At 50.2% G+C, this 25,041-nt stretch overlaps 2 protein-coding genes across 8 annotated transcripts in view; one reads left to right on the plus strand and one right to left on the minus strand.

The window, feature by feature from the left end:
• TRAPPC12 (trafficking protein particle complex subunit 12) overlaps positions 1–6,227 on the minus strand; it is an 82,243-nt gene extending 76,016 nt beyond the window's left edge. For 2 of the 4 annotated variants that reach the window (XR_001511991.2, XM_007098195.3), the window contains exon 1: positions 6,107–6,224. The gene's annotated coding sequence lies outside the window, so the exon portion shown is untranslated. Of the gene's footprint in view, positions 1–6,106 lie in introns of all 4 variants that reach the window. The other 2 variants (XR_006216066.1, XR_006216067.1) reach the window with 1 other exon arrangement.
• A 2,519-nt stretch (positions 6,228–8,746) lies between these two features.
• Positions 8,747–25,041, plus strand: part of EIPR1 (EARP complex and GARP complex interacting protein 1) — a 119,830-nt gene continuing 103,535 nt past the window's right edge. Inside the window, exons 1-2 of one of the 4 annotated variants that reach the window (XM_042982592.1) lie at positions 8,747–9,178; positions 22,608–22,691. In XM_042982592.1, coding sequence (XP_042838526.1) covers positions 9,137–9,178; positions 22,608–22,691 — 126 coding nt within the window. In that variant the 5' untranslated portion in view covers positions 8,747–9,136. Of the gene's footprint in view, positions 9,179–11,111; positions 11,211–22,607; positions 22,692–25,041 lie in introns of those variants that run through there. The other 3 variants (XM_042982590.1, XM_042982593.1, XM_042982596.1) reach the window with 3 other exon arrangements.

Below are 25,041 nucleotides of genomic sequence, written 5' to 3' on the forward strand. Positions count from 1 at the left end.
ACTTTTTTTTTTTAATTTTCTTAACGTTTATTTATTTTTGAGAGAGAGAGACAGAGCATGAGCTGGGCAGGGTCAGCGAGAGACAGAGGCACAGAACCGGAAGCAGGCTCCAGACTCTGAGCTGTCAGCACAGAGTCCGACGCGGGGCTCGAACCCACGGACCGTGAGATCATGACCTGAGCCAAAGTAGAATGCTTAACCAACTGAGCCAGGTGCCCCCAAACAAGAGCATTTTAAAGCAGATAATCAAAGTTGAGCACTTTGGAGAAGTGTCTTGTCCAGCATTGTCAGTTACCGATTCCCTATTTATTACACATCTCTCCGATCATTAGCTAAAAATGAGTCAAAAACACAATGGACAAGGAACAAAAGCCTTGCTCTGGTAATGTTTCACAGCAAGGCGGACTGGAGGCTGCCTGGGGAACATGAGGAGTGGACGTGCCTAGTCACGTGCAGGACGGGAACAAACACGACTTCCTCTCGCCTCTGCAGAAGCTGAACGAGATGCCGTCGTGCCCTCACGTACAGAAGGGGACACCGACAATGAGAGCAGTGACAGGACTCATCTACAACCACTGGTAGTGGGCGTCCGGCTGGCTCAAGTGATAGAGCACACGACTCCTGATCTCAGGGTTGTGAGTTCGAGCCCCACCTTGGGTGTAGAGGGCACTTAAAAATGCAATCACTGGTTGTAGGTGACCCTGCCAGGAGTGGAGTTTGGTCCTTCCTGCCTAACTTCGTGAGGACCTAGGACCCCGGCCCCTAGTGCCGCGCCTGGTACGGAGATGCTGTGGCCGCAGCTGGTGCCAGGAGCGAGCCTGTCTCAGAACAAACGGTTCAGACAGGAACTCCGGAAATCACAACACGACACTAACGGCTAACTGTAGAATAACGTAGGGTATGAGAAAAGGTCTGATACGTATAATTACAGGGAAAGGCAAAGAATATCGGAACTGGCAAAATCACAGCGTTTTCTTCACACGCAGGAAGAGTGGAGAACGTTCTACTCTCAAAATACACAGAAATAACTGCCAGTCAAGGTTAATCTGTATGTGTTAGATCAAGACGGACTGACTAGGGTCCCGCAGGAAAGACTGTCCACAGGTAACAGAGTTACTTCCCACAAGGCACAGGATAAGAGAAGGCTAATTACTAGGCGAGACCCATTCGTTATGTGGACTGGATACTTACAGCAAGAAACAGCACTTCAGCAGTAAAGAAACACAGACTCAAACTATGATCTAAAAAAAGGTTATGAAAGAGGTGGATTTTTAGAAATGCCAGTTCTTAGGGAATTTGGGTGGAAACTTATTTATTGATAGTGGGAATGTAACTTTTCTGCACAACAGCTAGACAAAGGATACAACGCTCTGACACAGCAACTGGGTTTGCCAATTCACCTGAGATGTTTTTATTTTCATTTACCTATACTTCCAAAGAATTTTTTATTTTTTTATCTTTTAATGTTTATTTATTTTTGAGAGTCTGAGAGAGACAGAGCACCAGTGGGGTAGGGGTAGAGACAGAGGGAGACATAGAACCCAAAGCTGTCAGCACACTGCCCGATGCGGGGCTCGAACTCATGAACCACGAGACCACGACCTGAGTCAAAGCTGGACACTTAACGGACTGAGCCACCCAGGCGCCCCATATCGAAAATGTTTTTAAAGAAATAATATTCTCAGCGGAGCACCTGGGTGTCTCAGTCGGTTGAGCGTCCGACTTCGGCTCAGGTCATGATCTTGCGTTTGTGAGTTCAAGCCCCATGTCGGGCTCTGTGCTGACAGCTCGGGGCCTGGAGCTACTTCGGATTCTGTGTCTCCCTCTCTCTCTGCTCCTCCCCTGCTCACACTCTGTCTCTCTCTCAAAAATTATAAATAAAGATTAAAAAAAATAAAAAAAAAAAGAAATAATATTCTCAAAAGAAGAAAGCTAAGTTAAAAAGCAACATTCGAATCAGTGCTTGTTTGTAACTATGTTTTGATTCTCTTCAGAAACTTCACTTCTTATCCAATCTAATTTAGAAAATCAATGTTTCCTAGTGAAAAGGTTTACAAAGACGCTGCCCAATCCAGAGCAAAACCTGTATTGTTAATCCTAATTTCTGAATAGAAACTACGTATTTATAAAAAACCACTGCCAATGGGCTGCCTGCAATGCCCTGCAGACCAGGAACCAATACTCACGGTGTGCTCCCGTGTCAGACAGCAGGGTAACTCAGACCACTATGCTCTCGGGAACCCGGCCCTAGGCAACCACAGAGAGAAAACTAAGTAACTCACACACGCACTTGAGCAAGCTGCACTATGGCATGGGGTGGAGGGGGGACTCCGGACAGAAAAGGATAGCCTGTGAGCCTCCCGAGTTTTCTTACGTCTCTCAGCTGGAGACCTTACAAGGTTCTTTCCTTGTCATTTTCCCCCTTCTCTTCTAAAGGTACGTTTCCTGTAAATAACTTCCAACAAACTTTGAGTGGATATAAATCATTCATAACATGTGGCTGAGACAATACACTCTAACATTTACTCCTCTCCCGTTTAGGGGTAATATTCTGAAATTTGTCACACTCTTGTTTTTCATTTCCTACACGTTTACTTCCTCAAACAACATTTTGCTTAGTTTTTTTTTTTTTTTCGTTTTTGACTTAATTTCCCTTCTCAACTTCTAACCTGAGATTCAACCTCAAAAGTAGTGCGAAGCTGGAATTAATTCGTCTGTGCTGTTGACGAGGCTGCTGTGTGATGGCACCACACACGATCTGTTCCAGCGCTGACGGGTTTCTGATACTATAGACAGTGCTGTTGGGAACGTTCTTATACACGTCACCTGGTGCACACAAGCAAATTTCCTCACGTTGTTAAACGTTACATGTGGGGCGCCTGGGCGGCTTAGTTGTTTGAGCGTCTGACTCCTGGTATCAGCTCGGGTCACGATCCCAGGGTCGTGGGGTGGAGCCCCGCGTGGGGCTCTGTGCTGAGCTCTGTGGAGTCTGCTTAAGATTCTTTTTCCCTCTCCCCTGCTTACACACTCTCTCTCTAAAATAAAATAAATACACGTTATGTGTACGTTGGGTCATAGAGAATACACGTCTTCTTCCTTACTAGAAAATGCCAAACTGCCTTCCCGAGTGTTTGTACCAGTTTACATGGGTAGTTAGCAGTGTGAAAGTATTCTTGCTCAACACATTCCCCTACACTGGGTACTGCCAGATTTCTTAATTAATACGAAGAATAGATAAAAATTCCCGGAACTCAACCAGACAATAAACAACCCAACAGAAAAACAGGCCAAAGATTTGAACAGGCTGAAAAGGATACACATTTCACAAGCACATATCCTGTGACTCCGCAGCCACGCATCTTGACTTTTGCAGGATGCTTCCACTTCGTGCATATGGTTACTGTAAAGTTAACTACCTTGTTTTTTGTTTTCAGGAACAGAATTTAGTGATTCATCACTCACATAGAACACCCAGTGTTCAACAGGACAAGTGCCCTCCTTAATCCCCATCACCCATCTAGCCCCCCCCCCCACCTCCCTCTACGAACCCTCAGTTTGTTCTCTATCGCTAAGCATCTCTTACGGTTCCTTTCCCTCTTTCTGTCTGTCTCTCCCTCTCCCTGTATGTTCACCTGCTTTGTTTCTTACATTCCATTAAGTACCTCTTTTCACTCTCAAGAGTCCCGGTGAGGACAGTAAGAGGTCCCACGACCTATGCATCACAGAGGGACTCCTGCACGTGGTACCATAAGCTAGCACTGTGAATACTTATAAACAGCAAATCCAAACAAAATACCCACTGCTTTCCAAAGATCAAAACAAAACAAAACAAAACAAACACTGGACACAAGCACTGCTCATAGGCACAGTAAACAGCATACTGAAAATGGAACATTAAATGTAAAATGAATGGGCCATGCTAGAAAATAAGCAGTATGATTTTCTATATAAAATTCAAAAACATGTAAATTAAACAATACATTGTTTTAGGAATACAAGTGCAAAAGCCAGGTGATGCTAATACTCAATTCATCTGGAGAGGGAGCTGGGGGTGGTGCCAAGGGAAGGTTTGATCAGGGAGGGACACGTGAGAAAGCCACTGACGACTGTCCATTTCTTATGCTTGTGGGCAGAAGACTGGGCCAGGTGTGCACTCGATCTCTGTGTTATCTTCATGAATGTTACATGGGGTCTTCACGTTGCATAGTTAAAAAACGGGAAAGCACAGGTAGGTTTTTGATTTGTGTGTACTATAATTACTTCTATTATTGACTTAATAATTTTTATTAAACCACAGACATTTCGGCTTATGTTAGCATCAACATGGCAGCAACTGAAGTAGACTTTCTGTTCCGGTGAGTGCTTTGCACAAGGCCCTTAATTAATGCCTTAAGATTTTTTTTGTTTTAAGTACTAACTCTAAGCGATTATTTGAGAACTGAAAAGTTTCACTAAGAACAACTAAAACTACAATAGGACAGGTCCCCTTTGTGGACATGATGTTGGAATTATAAGTCTTTTACCAGATTGCAATAGTGTAAACCCCATTTCCGTGAAAATATACGTCATCTAGTGGAAATCTAATTAGCATAGACTTACAAAAACCCCCATGTAAAGAACACCCACAATAGATGAAACATTTTACGTTTATTATCTTATTTTTTGAAATGTTTATTTATTTTGAGGAAGAGAGCAAGGGGGGGGGGCAGAAAGAGGGAGAGACAGAGAATCCCAAGCAGGCTCCACGCTCGGCTCAGAGCCCAACTCGGGGCTCAGCCCCACAACCCCGGGATCATGACCTGAGTGGAAATCAAGAGTCGGACGCTTATCTGACTGAGCCACCCACATGCCCCGACATGTCTTGTCCTGTTCAATCCTCAGGACCAACTTATAAAGGACTATTACGTCCATTACACAGCAGAGAAACCCAAGTGATCTGGCCAAAGTCACACCGACAATATTTGGTGCTGCAGGATTTCAACACAGGTTTTCCGCCTTTGCTCTCCCTGCGAGGTTGCTGGGACAGATCATGATCCAGAGCAGCAGGGGGGAGTCAGGAAGAGCACTGGACGCAAGCTCTTAAGAACTGCTGGAGTCCCAGCTTCCCTGCTAAGTGACCTTTGAGGAGTAACTTCGTCTTAGTCCTGGTTTCTTAGACTGCACACTGGGGTAACGAGGAATAACCAGTGACTGGTGCACAGGCACTTTTACACGGTAAGGAGCTACGTATACACAAGCACGGTAACTGTGATTTTAATGATGAAGCACAGCGGTAACACGGGCTCTTGGACCGGTGAAGATCCTGTTAGCAACCACAGAACGTGAGGACGGGGTGAGACATGTCACCGCTAAAGTATCCTATCTGCACTCTCCTCTGCCTCTCCCATCCCGCCACAGTGGGCCGGGCGCCTGGTCTGTCACTGGGTACCATCTCCTGAATTCACGAAAAGAAGCCAGGAGTAAAGCATCTGGATAGAAGGACACCTTATCTTCCAACCACCATAAAAAGGTAGAAACCGTACGTCCAAGTGTCACTGGGGTTAAACTTTTGTGTCCAAGCTTGAGAAAAACCGACACGTTTTAGAAGCTATCTTTGAGCCTTGTGTTTTACAACAAAGGCTGTCAGTCTTCACGGTGTACAACACTATCGGTCGGTCCCGTCCCGAAGGCTGCTTTGGGAGGGATCAGGATGTGTAATAATAGGCAACATTCACCCTGGCGTCTGTGCTTTCGCACAAACCGCCGCATTTTACCCGCACGATACCGAGTTTGGGTGGGCAGGTCATGTCCGTGCACAGAAGAGCAGACTCACAAGAAGACAGATTAAGGGGCTTGCTCAGGGCCGAGCTGCTGAGTGCCACAGCTGGGACCTGCAGGAGACCTCCAAGGAGGAGACCTGGGGGAGCATCCCCCCCCCAAGAGTCCCTTAGGAGGAGCCCCCGGAGAGGAGCTCCCCAACGGGGAGACACAGAAGAGACCCCCCCCCCCTCTCTCTGCGGGAGGACCGGCCAGGGGACAAGCCAGGGAGGGGCTGAGGTCAGGACCGGCGGGGCTGCGGTTAGGGACGACCCGACTCCCTCCCCACAGCCCGGGCCCTGAGTCTCACCTGCCACCCGCCCACTGGGGTTGGAGAGGCGGTCACGGGCGGCCGCGACCAGAGTCCGGAGAGTAGGTGGATGAATACCGGAAGAAGGGACTCGACCCGGCGCCTTCTCCGGCTTCTGCGCCTGCGCGCGCTGGACGGTCGGTCTGATTCCGCGCATGCCCAGTGCAGGAGCCGGCTGCTTCGCGCGCTTCCGGTTCGTGCTGCGGTGGGCGGAGCGTGCGCTCCAAGGTGATGCGAAGGGCGGGGGTATGGGCGGGGATGCTTGACCACAACCCTCGGGATAGGGAGGGAACTAAGCCTGATCCTCAGGTTACAAGGAAACCTGGGCCAGAGGGTAGGTGGAAGAGAGAGGATTAGGCCCTTTCTTTTTTATTTCTGGCCAAAGCACCCAAGAAACACTTATTTTTAGAGACTTTTCTTTGTGCTTATCAGTATTTTCTACTTTTTCAGCTGTGCATTTGTACTTGTGTAATAATAACGTTAACCGTAAAGCTGGTAGGAATAATATCAGTAGTAGGTAGGTAGATTTAATCCAGCAATATAAAGACTCTGCATTCTCTTAGCTCCACAACTTAATCTCAGGCAATCGGAGACGATGAATACGATGCTCAGATCTGTGGGTCTGCTTCCTTGATTTTTACTGTAATCACTGAGGACTCCTCATCCATCCAACAGCTATCCATCAAAATTTAACGATGCCTGCCAGGGCGTGAGGCGCTGGCATACAACCGAGCAAAGCCATTTTTGTCTTCCCTTCATAACTGATTAATTTTTTTAGTTTTGACAAATAAAAACAGTATATATTTAAGGTGTGCAGTGTGATGTCATGACACATGTATACATTGTGAAATGAGTACCACAATTAAGCAAATTAGCGTATCTACCATACTTACCTTTTTTATACGTATGTGATGAAAACACTTGAGATCTACTCTTCGAAAGTGTCAAGTATAGGGCACATTATTAACTATAGACACCTGTACAGTAGGTCTCCACAACTTATTCACCATAATTGAAAACTTGTATCCCTTGATCAGTATCTCCCCATTCCTCTCACCCCCTTAGCCTCTGGTAAGCTCCATTCTTCTGCTACAATGATTATTTTTTTAATGTTTATTTTTTGAGGGGGGAGGGGCACACACACAGAGAGAGAGAGAGAGAGAGAGAGAGAGAGAGAGACCCAGAATCTGAAGCAGGCTCTAGGCTCTGACCTGTCAGCACAGCACCCAATGCCCAACGCAGGGCTCCGACTCAGCCGCGAGATAGTCGCCTGAGATGAAGTTGGATGCTTGACCCACTGAGACACTCAGGTGCTCCTCTCCAACAATGTCATACACACATGACCCACTGAGACACTCAGGTGCTCCTCTCCAACAATGTCATACACACATACACACACACACACACTTGTTCACATTTCACATGTATGTGTAATCGTGCATTGTCTATGTTTGGCTTTTTTCACATAACAGAATGTGCTCCGGACTCGTCCATGTTGTTGCAAATGACAGGATTTCCTTCTTTTCTTAAGGCTAAGGAATATTCCACTGTGTGTGTGTGCGGGGGGGGGGGGGGGGCACGTGTGAATGCCACACTTGGTTATCCATTCATCTATTGACACTTAGGTTTTTCCACGTGTTGACTACTGTGATTAAGGCTGTTCTGGACATAAGGTGCAGATATTTCTTTGATATAGTGGTTTTATTTCCTCTGACTCCCAGAAGGGGGATTGCTGGAACGTATGTACTTCCATTTTTAAGTTTTTGAGAAAACTCCAACCTGTTTTCCACAGTGGCTGTATCCATTTACATGCCCACCAACAGGTATAAGCCTTCCCCTTTCTCCACTGCCTGCCAACACGTGCTATTTTTTGACTTTCTGCCACCAGGAATCCTTACAGGTGTGAAGTGACATCTCATTTGTCAAGAAGATTAAGAGTAGAGAAAAAAAAATTAATCACACAGTTGTAGAAGCGCGTGGTCTTCTAAACCAGTGGAATTCAGCTTAGTGAAAGGGCTTCTGCTAATGGCACTTTGGGACTCCATGCAGCTTCACTTGTGACTGCCAAGGACACGGTCGGTCAAGGGAGGTGCCTTGGAAGTGCTAAGTCCTCCATGCTTGGAGATGCCCAGGGAACCCAAGGTCTCCCAGCAGGCTCCCATTTAGAGTCAAATGCAGGTCAGATCCTGCCAGAGGTGTGGCGCCAGGCAACGCTCAGCGGCACCGGTAGTACATGCTCCCCCCGCCCCTCCCCCAAGTGCGGACACTGCGGCACGCCTGCCGCCTGAAGGAGCGTGGCTCCTGACCTTGAGGACCCTGGGCAGAGCCTAGGTGAGTCAGACCGGGCACACATCCTAGCTTCCCACCTTACGACCTCCCTGTCCTCAACCGTTGGTCAATTTTGCAGCCTCTCATCTCTAAAATGCAAGTATGACACCCTAGTGGCAGGGTTAGAAGAACCTTAAGCCGGCTTCTGTAAAGCATCAGTCCCCGCGCTGGGCAAAGTACTAACGGTAATAAAGGGCAGCGCCACAGCTCCACGTGAGCGGTTCTCTGTGAGCTACGGAGCGCGGAGGGCTCCCCGCATGGGACGTCTCAATGCCCCAAAACTGCGGGCTGGGGGCGGAGTGACGACCCCGCGAGGCCCTGGAGCCCGCCCACGCCCCTCCGCCACCTCCGGTTCCCCTCCGCCGGGACCCTCCCCCACCCCTCTACCCGCCCGGCTCTCGACCCCACTGGCTCTAGTCCCCGCTCCTCCCCGCCGCGTCCGCCTCCCGACGACAGGAGGGTTGAGAACCCGGATGGAATCAAATGAGCACGCGCACGAGCCCGGTGCCGCTGCCATTGGCCGCCGGCGAGGAGCGTACTGATGACGCATCAGGAAAATACAGGAAGTGTGGCCTACGGGAGCCGAGTTAGGCCGCAAAAGCTCCCGGTTTGGTGCCGCCTGGGCGGGAGGGAATGAATGGGTGCTGAGTTGGGGGCGCGTCCGCTCTGGGGACAGGCGTTAAGCGTGTGAGCGGCCGCAGCATGGAGGACGACGCGCCGGTGATCTACGGGCTGGAGTTCCAGGTGAGTCCCAGCAAGGCCCCCGGCGCCGCGCGTTTGTAGAGCGAGGCCCTCCTGCACCCCCAGCTCCCCCTGTCCCGCTGAGGACCCGGAGGCTTCGGGGGGGCTCCTTTACAGGACTTGTTTATCCAGGAAGGCCCTGGGGCCTGCGTGACGCAGGGTGGACGCAGCCCACGACCCCCGGGGAACACCCCGCCGCCCCTCTCCCGGCAGCCCTTGGACGTTGTTTGGGGCCTGATTCCCACCGCTCTCTGCAGGCTGGCTACTTGTGTGCAATTTCCTCCCGCCTTGGAGCTCCCAGAGGCTGGCGCCGTATCTGTGATTTGGGGGTGGTGGCGGTGAGGGGGTCGTTTAATTTGGACACAGTGTTAAATTTACCTAAGAGTTGCAAAGATAAACGGAAAGTTCTGTTGCACCCTTCGTCCAGCTTCTCCTAATGTTGAGGACTGCAAGACCATGGCACATTGATCAAAGCGTAGAAATCAGCACTGGTATAATCCTGTGAACTGAACCACAGACTCTCTTCGGATCTCACCTCTTTCCCACTAATGTCCTATTTTGCCTCATCCTGTACTCCAGGTCCTGTTCACCGTGATCATCACGTAGTAGGTGCTCAGTAAATGTCTGAAGTGCGTGAGCCCCCACAGTGTAAGCGGTGAAGCAGGAATGCATGTGCGGTTTGGCAGGACCGCTAGGAAGTCTGTAGGGATGGAGTGGAGGAGTGAGGGGGTAGCGGAGGAGCTGGAAGGACAGGTGGGTCGCATTGTGTAGGACCTGGTAGAGCCTTGTGTTGGTTTTCATCTCTTCTGATGGCTTTTGAGAACCTGCTTAAGGCACTTAGGGACACATACCAAGAAAACAAACAAAAACAACCTTTGTTCATTGCCCTAGGAAGTATCTGATACATAATTGTGCGCCCCAAATGTGTGTTAAAATAGAAATGATCTTTGCTTTCAAGAAGCTTACAGTGAGAGAAGTGGCACTGTTAGTTGCGAAAAGCCTGCCCACCCCCGAAACTCCTGAAGTGTAGATCCTGGCTCCAGCACTTACTAGCTGTGCGGCCTTGGGCCTCAGTTTCCTTGCCAAGAAAATGGGAAAACGAGCCTCGATCCCCTGTGGCTGTTATGACAATTAAATGAGTTGAGACATTTAATTCAACAGCTTAGAAAGGTGCGTGGCCCTTGGTAAGCATTCAATAAGTGTGTAATTATTGTAGTGAGACAAAATTCTTACAGATAAACCCATACAAGGCAGTTTCAAAGTGTCCTGTGAGGAATGGGCAGTTTACAGGGTTTGACAGCGGGCTCCGTCACCCAAGACTGTGCCTTAACTACCAGCCTTTGAAAGTGGTCACCGTGTTCTGGGCACCCTGCTGAAGACTGTGTATGTATTTCTAATCTCTCAGTCGTCCTTGTAGGTGTTTTTCTTCCTGTGGGCCAAGGCAACCTAGCCAGTAACTGATAGATTTAGGACTCTAACCTAGGTAGGCTTTAAACCCAAGCCAACTTTAAAGCCCCTAACTACAAAGTTACACGGCTTTCTCCTGGAAACAGTTCACGTGTGGGCACATGCAAAGGGTACGCACGGGGAGATCTAAGTTTCTCTGACCGTGTGCTACCTGAAGTGCGCGTCTTCTGCTGGTGTACCTCGTAGCTTTTGATCTCCTTAAGAAATCTCCTAAGTAACCCAGAGGTTTTGATCTTCCGTGTTGGATCTTTGAGATAACGCACGTTATTTCCTGGGGTTTGACATGTTTTTTCCCAGGATTAATATCAAGGAGTGGATCCTTGCCCTGGGTATCGAATATTTTATCTGATTTTCTCCTTTATCTTGAAAGAAGTAGCACATTTTTGTGCCGCTTTACTCTGGACAGCTTGTGGGTCGTGACATTCCGGAATTCGAAGAACCATTATTATAGTTAAAGGATAAGTACCGAAAGTGACAGTGGAGGGTTGGTTGTCAGTGACATTCGCATCACCGTGGAGAGCAGTTTACCCTAGAAGATGGGGATTTGGTCATTGACCATTGACTGAAGGTAATGAGGCTTGAGGGCCATATAGGGGTTGTTAAAATAAAAATGCTAAGCGCATTAGTGTTTACAGAACATTTTCGTATCCTATGATCAGCATCTTTTAGCTTATAGGAAGGGACTTTTGGCTTGTGTTTATTTTTGTGTATTTAAAGTTAAAAAAATTCCAAGTAGCGTTTACAAGCCTTTCAAGAAGTCAAATTGCTGAAAAGCTGATTAAGATCTGCGGGCCCTAAACACACCCATCCCACCTGATCTGATTCCCTGAGAACAACCACATCCAACTGAAAACTTTCTTCTCATCTTTACCTATCTGCTTTTACCTCTTGGACACCATGTAGTGACTGGATGTCGCCACTATGGGCTTTTAGTTTTTTCTGTGCTCTCCCCTGTGTTTCTTTAGACTCCTGATACAGTTGTATCGTAACTTCTTGCCAAATCCTTATTTAGGGTCTTCGTCTTTCTAGATCTAGAAATATTTCTGGCTGCTGATTCAAGTAGGGTTCTAGGATTTCATTTTTTTTCTTGTATAGCTTTCCATTTTTCTGTTGCTGAGGAAACGCTTCCTTTTCCCCATTTGTCTCATTCCCCTCGTGTCTTGCTGGTGGGTGTTGACTTTCCGGCCGCAGCCTGCAGGTGACTTCCGGCAGGTTGACCGGCCAGGTTGCTGTCTGTTCTGTTGTCTGTTTTCCGGGACACCCGGGTCCCGTGGCCCGTCCCTCTCTGCCCCAGGCCCGTCCGCTTTCTCACAAAACCTCCAGCATGGCTTTCATCCTATGTGGGGGTTTGTGTTCGGTTTCATTTTTGGCGGACTTTTGTTGAGCGGGTGGTAGGTGCCAGGGTCTGACAGGCCGCTTAATTGTCACACCAGCCCTGGGCGCGGGGACTGTTCTTCCCATTTTAAAATTGAGGACACTCTGGTTTTGAGCAGTGAAACCTCTTGTAATTGTTAGAGAAGTTGGTTTCAGGCCTGGGTTCCTCCTGTTCAGCGCCCTCTTTGCTCTTGGAGGCCTTTTTTGTTTGTTTGTTTTTAATATATATACATACATATATATATATGTATATATGTATGTATATATATATATATATTTTTTTTTTTTTCCTGAGACGGAGAGAGAGTGTGCAGGTGGAGGAGGGGCAGAGAGAGAGGGAGGGAGGGAGAGAGAGAGACAGAGAATCCCAGGCAGGCTCCATGCTGTCAGCACAGAGCCCGACTTGGGGCTCAAACTCACAAACCGCAAGATCACGACCTGAGCAGAAATCAAGAGTCAGGTGCTTAACCGGCAGAGCCCCCCCAGGCGCCCCGAGGCCTTTTATTCAGAACAAGACACCTCGGTTCCCCCGTGTCAGGCCCTCGGTTCGGACACCGCTGCTGTCAGAGGCCAACGGTCAAGTGCAGACTTCCCCTTCCTTCCAGTGGACAGCAGGGCTATTTCTTACTTCTCTTTCGCCCCCTAGCAGGTGCATGGTACCTATTTGCTAAGCCACTGAGTCAATCAAGGTGATGGGCAGGTGGGAGCGAGGCCGTCTCCACAGTGCCTGCGAACTGCTTGTGACCCAAGGCCGCTGCCTGTGTCCAGGCCACACCGTGTAGAGCCACGTGTAGGTCTGGTGATGGGAATCAGGGGCCTGACTTAGGGCTGGTCTTCAACCAAAGGTCATACTTTGGCTTCTGTAGTTAAGGGGGATACGGGAGAATGTTTTCCTGGAAACAGCAAGGCTCGGGAGAAGCCTAGAGGGCGCAGCCAAGCAGACCGCGGATTCAGCCTCAATTTGGAGCCAATTTTGATGATTGGTTTTTCTTATTGCTTGTGTTGTGGAGTTAGGAACCCCACACCCGTTTTTTTTGTTGTTGTTGTTCCAGCTCACTCACGCGCTTGCTTTTGTCTTCTTGATTTTTTTTTCTTTCTCAAGTGCTGTGGCTCGGATGGGATCTATACGTATGTACACGTGTACGTGTACAATTTGTGTACATATATACCTTCTGTGTGTACAGGTATCTTGTACAGATACATGCATGTATTTCTACAGCTAAATTTTCCTCAAGCAGGACCCGTGTTTGCCGTGTTTTGAGTACTTGGGTGCACATCGCTCTGGGCTCGTGGCCGTAGGACCCTCCCGAACCTCAGGCATCCTTGTCCTCGCCTCGTGTCCTAATTATGGCTCCTTCTCACTTCCTTACTTCGTCCCCTCAGTTCTTTTTCCTCCTTGGCTCTGGTGAGGTTGTATGTGACCAAGCCCACAGATTTGGGGAGGGGGTGTGGGACGGCACAGGGAAGGAGAAGGGCATTTTCATCTCCTGGCGTGCTCTCCAGTCCTAGACTCTGGCCGGAGAACCTGCCAGAAAAGTTGTACCTGCTCCCATTTTTCCGGGCAAGGAAGAGCTGCCTCGGTGGGGGGTAGGAGCCGGCTCCCCGCTCCCCACCCCCGAGAATTCTGCAGCGTGGCGGTCCTGAGGGTTGCAGTTAACATCCTGCTTTGTAACTGTTTGGATTAATACTAATTTAGCTCTGTTCCCTCCTGAGCTGTTGGTACAAGGTCTGGCATAAGAGGTGGGACGGTCTGGCTTTTGAAATCTATTCTGTAAAGTGAAACGGATTCTGATACCACCGAGACCAGGTAGTTCTGACGGGCAGAGTCAGGAAAGCTGTGTAGACCCTTGCAACTCAGAGTGTCCTCGCCCCACCAGCAGCTGTCCTGTCACCAGAGGCAGACCTGGAGAATCAGAATCTGCATTTCCTTGGGCTGCCTGGGCGATTGGTTTGTGTACCGAAGTTGATGTGTCCTTCTGGGTAATGTGACAGTGGAGCTAAAAGGGAAAGAGTAAATGAGATTTTGGTGGGATCGGGCAGGAGGCGTCCTTGACTTCCCTGCTAAAAGTGTGGAATTTATTTGTGGTACTCGGTGGTCAGAACCTGGTTTTTGAGGAGTGTGTCTATTTGGGGTTTATGAACAGTGCCTCGAGAGCATTCTTGCATCGGCCAGAAGATTGGACTGGACAGTCTAGGGACTCGTCACCCTGTGAGTTCACATCGACAGGTCATTAGCGAATGTAGAATGAACTTAAGCCATTGAACTTAAGATACATAGAACACTGAAGTCAAGATATAAAGACTCGTTTACCCAGCTTTTCAGAATGTTTGCAGGAACAATGTGAGTTTTAGGTTTAACACCTGATTTTTGTATGCGTAAATCCCAAATCGCCCGCTTAGCGTTGCACTCGCTAGCTACGTACCTGAGAAACGCTGGTTTCCCATCCGGGCGCTGCACTTCCCGGTCTTGCATCGTTTTGTCCTCCTGTTTTTTTTCTTTTCTTTAAAACATTTTTTTAATGTTTTTTTTATTTTTGAGAGAGAGAGAGAGAGACAGAGTGCGAGCGGGGCAGGGACAGAGAGACAGAATCCGAAGCAGGCTCCAGGCTCTGAGCCGTCAGCACAGAGCCCAACACGGGGCCGGAACCCACAAACTGTGAGATCGTGACCTGAGCGGAAGTCGGACGTTCAACCGACTGAGCCCCCAGGGACCCCTCGTGCTCGTGTTTCTGCTACTGTGGCCTAGATGGTCCAGGCATGCTATTCCTGTCAAATTTGCTCTGCAAGGTGATGATGGGAGTCTGTTGACGTTAATGAGACAAGTAATCAGCTACCGTTTCTCGGGTGGGCTTTCGAGCTCTTTCCTGAAAGGGAGGAGAGTTGTTTCACAGGACATAAAATAAGCGTGGTCACATGGCAAATGGATTGGCCGCTCCCAAACTCAGCACAGAGACACTGCATTTTCACAGTGACACGTCTTAGCACAGGGCCATCTCACAGTTCCATTTCACACGTTCGCTGCATATTAGAATATCGTACATGTTAATCTTTACCGGTGATTGTAACTTTTGTTGCTGATGTCTCTCCAGCACTGTTTGAACTTTTTAGAGTGTAAACGGGACTCGAGATGCCCTCACACGCACTCTTAGGGCACAGGGCAGGAGAAATCAACTTTTTGAGCTGGAGTTTAACCTGCAGTTCACAGCTAACAGAACGGTGGTTCTTCACGACTATTTCAAACGTCTCCGCAAACAAGATTGTTTCTCTCCTGCGTGCTTACTTCTTTGAAACTTTTGACGTTAAGAAGATCTTCTCTAGTTTTTTTTCTTTTTTTTTTTTTTAAGCTTATTTATTTATTTTGAGACAGACAGTGTGTGCTCCAGCAGGGTAGGGGCACAGAGAGGGAGAGAGAGAATCCCAAACAGGCTGTGCTGTCAGCGCAGAGCCGGACGTGGGGCTCGATCCCACGAACTGTTAGATCATGACCCGAGCCGAAACCAGGAGGTGGATGCTTAACCGACTGAGCCACCCAGGCGCCCCAGACCTTCTCTAGTTGTGGGGGCCAGTGACCGCTGTGCCCCGCTGGAGGGGCGACTCCAGCCAGTGGTGGCATGGCACACACTTGGGTGGCAGAGGTAAGCAGGGCATGAATGAGGGGCACCGCGGGCGCCATGGAGGAGGTGTGGACGGCGGGGTGGGGGGGGGCATGTCCCGTGGCTCCCGTTTAAGCCGGGTGCTGCCCTCCTTACGCTTTCACTAGCTGAGCTCGGCCAGGCCAGGAGGGGCCGTGCGGGGATGAGAACTTGTGCGAAGGTGGCGCAGGGTCCTTTTGGTCGCTTTCCCTGGCTTTGCCACCGCACTAGTCAGCCGCCCTGCAGAGCTTGGAGCCACACAAGCAGGGGTGAGTGAGGCTGGCTTTGCCGCACCTGTGCCGGCAGGTTCTCCGGGAGCCCCGTGGTGGGCGCGGCCGGGACAGCCGGCTGGGGCTGCTGCCTTTGCAGGGCCGGGCCGGTCAGCACTCGGGGCTGCTTCGGTCGGGTCAGGAAGTCCCTGGGCGTCAGGCTTGTGGCCGCAGGGCTCTCGGTCTTACCCGTTAGGAGCTTTACGGTCGAAGGTGGCTATTCGAGGTTTTCGAACGCTTTTCGTGTCTGTGGAACGGACCATGTGACGTATGAGTTTTCCCTTTTGGTATCTTTGGTCACTTAAATCACTGACTTTCAAATTGCGGGGCCACCCTGGCATTCTGGGACCAAATTCCACTTGGTCGCGAGACAGTCCTCTGCTGGGTTCCGTTTGATATTTTACATAGAGCTTTTTCAGGGACGTTTTTAGTGCAATGTTCTGTGTGTTTGCTTCTAGGGGTTTGCTCTGTTACCCCACTGCACGCAGGCGCCCTGGGAGCTTCCCTTCAGTCCTCAGGCCCGAGGTGGCTTGAGCGTGTCCGCCTTGCCCGGTCCTCTCTGCACACTGGCTGTGGCTCTGTGGTCACTTGCTGTTCCCGTTTCTTTCTGGCTTTCGTGTGATTCCCTGGGGTCTGGAAGGGGGACTGAAGCCCAAAGCCTCTTGCTGGAGGACCCGCCGTCCCGAGTCGACTTGACGAGGAGGCACGTGGAGGGTGAGCTGCAGTAAAAAGGCTCCTGGCGGAAAAGCGGCTTCAGAGGTTGTGAAAAGGTAGATTAAGCAAGGAGCGGGGAGGGGTGGGGTGTGAATGTTGAGCAGGGAGGGCGGGTGCGGACTCGGGAGGTCCGGGCTGGTAGGCCTGCCAGGCAGAGGGCGTCAGGCGCTGCTGGGGACTGGCCTCAGGCCAGATGTGCCCCTGTGCACCTGCTCAGTGAGGCGAGATCACCGGCCTGGTTACAGCGACGATGCTCGTGGGAAAGGGAAGGCCGCGGGGCCGGGAAGAGTGTGCACGGAACCGTGGGCACAGAGCCCCAGCGCGAGAAGGGAGGATGGGGAGAAGACAGGGCGGGGCGGTGACCTCCTGGGTCCTGGGGGGCCAGGGGACCGAGGGGTCGTTGCTCGGAGCGTCTGGTGGCCGTGTCGCGGGGGGCCCTAGGAGGGCAGTGCTGGGGGGTGGCTGTGGTGAGGCCGGGTTATCGGGAGGGAGGAAGGGTCAGAGCCGAGGAAGGCCTATCCTGTCTACACCACCATTAAACTTGCCGTGAATGCAAGAACGAAGGTAGATGGGTCAAGGCAAGGTATTTTCAAAGGACAAGGGGACGTGTGACTTGATTTTCCCAGTTAAGGGGAAGAAGCCAGAGAAGAGGAGAGGGAAGAGAAGAAAGAGGGCTGACCAGTGTCATGTGCTGCGGGAGGGCGGGGTGCCCCTCCTGTGGTGAGGCAGGCAGGGGGCGCCCCTTCTCCCCGGCAGGCGGGCGGGCAGGGGTGGCATCTCCAGGAGGCCGGCCGATGGTTTCCGTGTTGCCTCAAGCGTGAGTCGAGTTTGCCGAAGGAGGGGGCCGGGCTGCCCCCCGGGGCCTGGAGTGGAGCCGGCAGGGCAAAGCAGGGTGGGTGCGGGGCGGGCGGCAGCCCCTGGCGGAGCCGAGAGGCCGGCCTTCGCACGTACGGGGGCGAGCGTGTGAGTGAGCGTGCGTGTGACTGTGCGCTGCGGCCCCGTGGTCCCCAGGGGCGGTGTCGTGGCCACAGTTATCTGGTAGCTCGTGAGGCGCGCTGCTTCTCGTGGCCCGGGGGCCTGCCGGGGCGATCCGGGCGCAGGAGACGAGAAGTGGGTGTTCAGCACTGAGCGAGACGTTGGGGCCTTGCTTGCTTTTATGTGTGGAAGGCCATCTGCCGTGGAGACGCGTGTCCGGTCACCTCTAGCTTCCTGGTCTGTCACCCCACTGACCTGGGAGCCACTCTTGGGAGAGAGGCCTTTTCTGGGGCGGGGAGACTGCTCAGGGTAGAGGGGTAAACCCGCCCTGGGCCCCCCCTCTTAGAGCAAAGTCCTGCTCTGCCCGCTGGCCTTCAGGGGTGGCCCTGTGCTTACCTGGGGGTGGCTCTTCTTGGGGGGGTTTACCCAGAGTGAGCGTTTGCTTGCTCAGACTAGTGAGAAAAGGAAAACAGTTCTGAGTTTCCCAAGGGGGGGTTTATGTACTCAGGGAGTCCTGGAAGGTCGTGAGGTTTGTGGTTCCCGTTCCGCAGAGGGGCTTTCCTGACGCTTCCGACGCCCCTTCCCCAGCCCTTCTCGGCGTCTCTGGTTGCCTCGTCCGGGGTTGGCTCCCTCAGCGGTCAGGCAGACGGAGAGAAGGCCGCGTGAGGAAAGGGCTGTGGCCTTGCTTTTGAGAACAGGGTGACCCAGGCTCCAACTTCAGTCCCATAGATAAATCTCTTACCTGTGCGGCCGGGTCCCTGCATCCCCGTAACAGAGAGAAGCGGAGTCAAGCGTGGGAGTGCGTGTCGTGCTTCCTCTAGGAGCTTTGTGACCATGACTAAGTCCCGTAACCTCTCCGGTCCTCGGCGTCTTTATCTCCCGAGTAGGAGTTACATTATCCATCTTAACTTTGGGTCTACTTCATTGAATTATGAAGGTGAATCAGGCTACGATATGTGCAGATGGGTTGTGACCTTTTATACCCTAAAATCTGATCTTCTCGTAACAAGGTCATTGGAGCACCTCAGAACCATCATTAACAACCAGCCTCGGAAGGTCATTTCATCACTCACTTCGTCAAAGGACCAGAATTACGGACACATACACATCTGTCACCCGAATGGCCGGAGCTAAATTATGATCATAATTTTACCCAGTAATGTAACGGAAGGATCTTAGATGAACTGTTTTTGAGATTTTGCCATAATTTTTAAAGATTCAGTTCAGACTTTTTTTTTTTTTTTTTAACAAGAATAATTCGGCCCTTCAGTTTTTATTTATTTATTTATTTATTTATTTATTTAAAATTTATTTATTTATTTAAGGTTTATTTTATTTTTGAGACAGAGAGAGACAGAGCATGAATGGGGAAGGGTCAGAGAGAGGGAGACACAGAATCCGAAACAGGCTCCAGGCTCCGAGCTGTCAGCACAGAGCCTGACGCGGGGCTCGAACTCACAGACCGCGAGATCATGACCTGAGCCGAAGTCGGCCGCTCAACCGACTGAGCCACCCAGGCGCCCCTCTTCAGTTTTTTAAAAAAGCAGCGTCTTATTGTGGGTGACAGAATGCGTACTGTCAGATTTGTAGTGCTTTTCCAAAACTGTGGCAAAACAGATGATCTCGTGGACTTTACTTTTTTGCGTGTTTCCCGTGGTCTCTGCGCGGGTGTGCGGGTCTGGGGCCCGAACTGCTTGGGCACGAGGCCGACCGCGTGCTGGCTCACCACGGGCACCCAGCAGCCTCCGTGGCCGCGGACTGCCCTGTTTTCCAGGCCAGCAGCCTGAGACAGCTTCCTTCCTTCTGGCTTTCTTCTCCTCTAAGGTGGTGGCATTTGATCCTGCCTTCCACCTGAAGTTGAGTGCGTGGGTGCGGTCTGGCGAGTGTTACTTTGCTCCCGTGCCGTGTGTGCCTGTGGCTGTGTCACATGGTCGTTTTCCACCTGCTCTGTCCAATCTCGTCTCGCCCTGCAAGTCTGTGCCCTGAGGGCAGGGCCGATGTCCTGCCCTCTGTGGGACCTTCCACGGCAGCTGCCACTCACAAATGTCATGTAGTCAACTCGTGATTACCAACTCGAAGCACAGACGAGTGTCTTATGGAAAATAATCATTTCCTTTCAGCTGGGTCCACTTCTGGGTCCTGTTTTGGGGGAATCTTCAGGCTTTTTCTCTCTGGGGTGATGACGTGTACCTCCGTTTGAGATGTAGCGTTCTTGTCTGAAGCTGGACCCAGGTCTGCGTCCCCTGTGTTGAGTCAGGGTTCTGCCTTCAGAGAAGGTGAGGTTTTGTCTCTCTGTGATGGCGTGGATGCTTCCTCACGAGAATCCTTTTCCTCTGCGTGGTGTTTAAAGTAGCTAGGATTTGGAGGGTCTGAATTTGCTGATGTTATGTGCAGAATTTACTTGTATGTACATTTTTGGCAGAAGGTATATAGATTCACAAAGAGTTCATCAGTTTTGCACAGAGATCTGTGTAAGACTCTAAAAATTGTCCAGTCCGGTTTTGCTGAAGAAGTCGCAGGCATATTGGCCAGAATAGACTTTTCCCTCCGGATATCTAATAATGTGAATGCTGCTTTGCACATGTATTTTCTTGGTGTTACTGGAATGTGTTTTGGTAGTTGATATTTTTGTGCCAGGAAGCCTTTGTGAGGAGGGGTGGGGACAGAGGTGCTACGGAGCATGACGTGAAATTGTCACCAAGCCTTTTGGTGACCGATACTCAGAGACCAAATCAAAACCAGACAGACTGGGTGGTCAGGACAATGGTTTCCGTTTCTTTTACCTCGTTTTAAGAAGAATGAATCAAGAAATTCAGAGATTAGATGTGACAGAGGAGGGAGTGGGGCGTCACGTCTGTTTCTAGCCGCGTGTGGACAGTGGCCCGTGTAGTGAACCGTGGGTGGCCCACGTAGTGAATCAGTTTCCTGTTGCTGCCGTAACGAGTCAGCACCAGCTCAATGGTTCAGAGGAACAGCTCTTACTGCCTTATGGCTCAGGGGCCCAACAGGGGCCTCACTGGGCTAAAATCAAGGCCTTGGTATGGCTGCACTGCTTCCTGGAGGCTCGGGGGAATCTGTGACCTTGCTTCTTCCAGCTTCTGGAGGCTCCTGTGCTCCCTGCTCCGTGGGCTCCTTCCATCCTCAGAGCCTGCAGCGGCTGCTGCCCACGTGCTCCCAGCCGTCTGCAGCCCTTGCAGGCTTCCTGCGCCCCTCGTGCCGCCACCTCTCTGGTCCTCTCTTCTGTGACGCATCCGTCTGACGACATCCAGGGAGGGCTTTCTGCTCGTAAGGACCCGTGTGACTAGGTGACTCAGGATAATCTCCATCTCAAGATCCTTAACCTAATCGCACCCGCAAAGTCTCTCTGCACAGGTTCTGGGGATTGGGATGCGGACGTTTTTGGGGGCCGCTATTCTGCCTCCCACCGGCATCTGAGCATGAGCTACAGGGAAACAGGGAGTTGATGTAGGCACAGTTAGTGGTTGTGCTGAGAGAGATCTGGGTTTGAGTTCGTAAGCCTGCAGTACTAGTCACGACACTAATATTTACCAGTTGTACACAGTCTTTTCCTCTCTAGGCCTCAGATTCTTCACCTGGAGTTCTTAATTTTAATTATTGAGCATATTAACCATAGGTGTTGTGATCCCTGCTGTGGTGCACTGCCCAGATTTCTTTGTCAGAAAATCCAGCAGATTCTGGGATTGTTGGTGGCTGAGAGCAATCAGTGGGTCATGCTCTTAGAGTTCGCCCTCAGTGGAACAGAGTCACTTTGCCCTAAGTCCCACCGAAGTCCCACCCTTCTCCAGGGACAGCCTGCTGGATGGGGGTGGGGGCTGGGCGGCACAAAGGCCTGGCCATGTTGGCTCCACTCTGAGGGACTGTCCCAGCTCCAGTCTCCCTGTGGCACTGAGGTTCCTCTTTGCCTCTGCACAGTCCTGCTTCCTTCACCCTTCCATGGCATCATTCCCGAGAATGTTCCCACAAAATCTGTGCATAAAACTTGACGCTTTAGAGCTTGTTTCCCAGAGAACCTGATCATCTGAATGCTCGACAGGCCCCTTTCTGTTGTTTGTTGTTTGGCTTTTGATCATATGATTTTGACTCATTGTATGACTAGTTATTTTTGATTCAGTGTTTGACATTGTGAGAAAAACTGTAGAAACTTTGGATGTTTGTCTTCCTCCAGAGGATTTACTGTTACTTCTGGCAGGTATCTGGCCAGCCCAGGAGCACCAGTCTGCTCAGATCACTTAAAATCCAGTCGAGGACTAAGATGACCCAGATTGTAGTGTGTCCGGGTTGACCTCATTCTAGTCCACCTTCACGCCTGGCCTGATCCCCAAGGGATCCCAACCCAGAACTTTAGTGTGTCGCCGACCTCTTCCCTGTGTACTCAGTGTGTGCACCCTCAGCCCCACGAGCCTGTCACAAACTCTCCTCCACATCGGCCGGTCACCACACTTTCCAAAGTGACAGGTGCTTCTAGCTGAAAGGGGGCTGGAGGTCAGGCTTTCCTCTCTGACCTTCCCTCATTTCCAAGACCTTGGCACTCACTCATCGCTGTGCTGGCTTCTGGAGGCCTTGAAACAAATTCAGAGTATTTCGTTTAGTTTGTACAGTTTTCCTCTGCAGGAGACGTGGTTTGAATCACCTGCTCTGCCATCGCTGGGGGCCGTTTTCTGCTGTGTTGTCAAAGGATGATTTGTTCGACCAATCTATTTCTGTTGAAAATTGCGCTTTTATTAAAAACATCGCTTACATCTTTACTGCTTATTTTTCTGTGCCCGTCTACAGTTGTTTCCATATACGCATCTGAGGTGGAATTGTTGTGTCACAAAGCAGGCACAAGTTGAAGGCTGTCCGTACATATTTCTCAGTTGCCTTGCAGACACTTCGCATGAATGGATACTCCAGCGGCGGTACAGGAGGTAACTGGCTTTCTAATCTCTAACCGTTACATCTAACTTCATAAATGTGTGTGCATTTTCCTTCCCCCTGCAGGCACGTGCTCTGACACCTCAGACTGCAGAAACAGATGCCATTCGGTTTTTGGTTGGGACGCAGTCTCTTAAATATGATAATCAGGTAACTATTTTTGACAAATGTATACATGTTAATTACTAAGCCTATTCTTAGTTTTATAACCATTTTGCTCTTGATTTTTCAAGCACCATTTGAGAAAATTAATGCCACACAAACAAAATAAAACTTGCATTGGGATTTAAATACCCAACCGAATGAAATAATTGAGCTCAATGACTTAAACTCCCGTGGTGGTACCGCTGTGGTTTAGTCTGTGGTGATGCAGGGTTCACCGGGTGAGGGGTCGAGAAGCAGGCCAGGGCATGTGGTTGGCATCCCTGCTTCCACGCGGGCCCCTGGACGGCCCCGCTGCGTGCTCACAGCATTCGTTCCGGCTGAGCCTGGATGAGGCCACGGTCCCATTTCAACCTCGAGCTCCGGGCTCTCACTGCCACGTACTGCAGGCGGACACGAGATGCAAGATGTGGCCCCCGCTGTTGTGGCCACTGTCGTAGAAGGAGTGTTGGATCCTCACAGGTCAGTGTTCGGTCCACCTGCGACCCTGACCGAACGCATTAACCTTGCCGGGCTTCATTATCCTCATCACCAAAATGGGGATCAAGCCGTCTACTTTCTGTACCTCACAGGTGCTGAGGACATTGTGAAGATGTGCACTGTCCTGGATCCTTGGGAAATGCGCAAAAGGCCGTGTCACATGGTGCCGGGTCTCCACCCAGTTACCACTGTCACACAAGGGGAGGTGGCTGTAACACAGTTGCGGGAGGGTATTTGGTGCTGGGCAGGTGGTAGTGACATAGCTGCTGTCATATTATCGATGAGGGATTTTATTATTTATTTATTTTTAAATTTTTACTTACTTTTGAGAGAGAAAGAGAGGGAGAAACAGGGTGCGAGCAGGGGAGGGGCAGAGAGGGGGAGATCCAGGATCTGGAAGCAGACTCCAGGCTCCGAGCTGTCAGCACAGAACCCGACACGGGGCTCGAACCCACAAACTGTGAGATCGTGACCTGAGCCGAAGTCGGATGCTTAACAGACTCAGCCACCCAGGCGCCTCCATGAGGGATTTTGAATTGGCATAGTCATTTAAAATCATTTTCAGTCATTGAAATCAGGCAGCTGATTTGGTGACATGTATCTAGAGCTTGACAAGTAAGTGTTTATATTATTTCTATATTTTTATGTTTTATAATATGTTTTTATATTTTCCAAAACATGGAAAAAGCTTTATATACAAGGACCGTTACTGCAGCGGAGCACAGAATTGTGAAGCAGTTAGGCGCAATCAAAATGTGCCAGTGTGAGGGTGGATGGGGGCAGATTCACATGGTTCCACCCCGCTGAGCCTGGTTCCTCGCAGTGGAGCAGAGGTCACGCGCTGCGCTCATGAAGTCATAAACTCCTCATGAGCGTCATAATTTAAGACTCGTTAGATGGTTCAGTGAAATGTTAAAATCGTGCATATTGTGTGATCACTGTGGTGGTAAGAAAGTAGATGATTTTTCAATAGATACAAATACTGAATCCTTCTATGAATACCTGAACCTAATGTAATGTTATGTCAATTACACCTCAATTAGACAAGTAGTGGATAAAATACAAAACTGAATCTCTACATAGAAAAAGACCAGGGGGAAACTAGTCAAAAGGCCTCAAAATTGGAGCCACGGTTACCTTTGGGTGATCTGAGCATTTGTGAGGTAAACTGTCTTTCTGATTTTCATTTTTCTGAATGTGTGTGTGTGTGTTACTTTTGGAAAGTGTCAGATGCGAGTGATTTATTTACAAAAATAGTTTCCAGTGGCCATGTTGCAGGGAAAGAGGAACCCGCGTAATGACACTGCCGTCTGGGGCTGCGGTGATGGAGGGACAGACCCAGGTGGGAGTCTGAAGGCAGACTCGCGGCTTCTGTCTGCTGGTCGACTGTGCGGAATCTGTCACAGGACAGGTGTTAGAGAATTCCAGCTGGCTCTGTCTCCAGGCCACCAAGCATCTTTTCTCACCTACTTGCTTTTTAGTTCCGCTCTCTTCCGAGGCTGTCCCATTAACCTTTTTGGTGGAGTTATCAGCTTTTTAACTTTATGAGAATAGGGGACACTTTATTATTATCTAATGAGGGATGCTTCCAATAAAAGCTAAATGAATTAAAAACCAATGAGGCAATGAAGGCATTCATAAGTTACGGGAATAGGTTACATTATACCTGGTTTTCTCAGCCAAAATTATATGCCATTTGGTTATGACACCAAGAAGGGATCAGCCCCAAGTGACATGAAGTACTTTAATCTTAAATCCTTTTTTGGAGCCAAGGCACGTTGGGGTTGGGCCCCAGCACGTGCATCTCTGGCAGGCTCTGGGACCACCTCTTGGGGAGCACTGTCCAGTGAGTTGTGAG

Source organism: Panthera tigris, chromosome A3 (assembly GCF_018350195.1).
Source record: "Panthera tigris isolate Pti1 chromosome A3, P.tigris_Pti1_mat1.1, whole genome shotgun sequence".
Taxonomy (NCBI): Eukaryota; Metazoa; Chordata; class Mammalia; order Carnivora; family Felidae; genus Panthera; species Panthera tigris.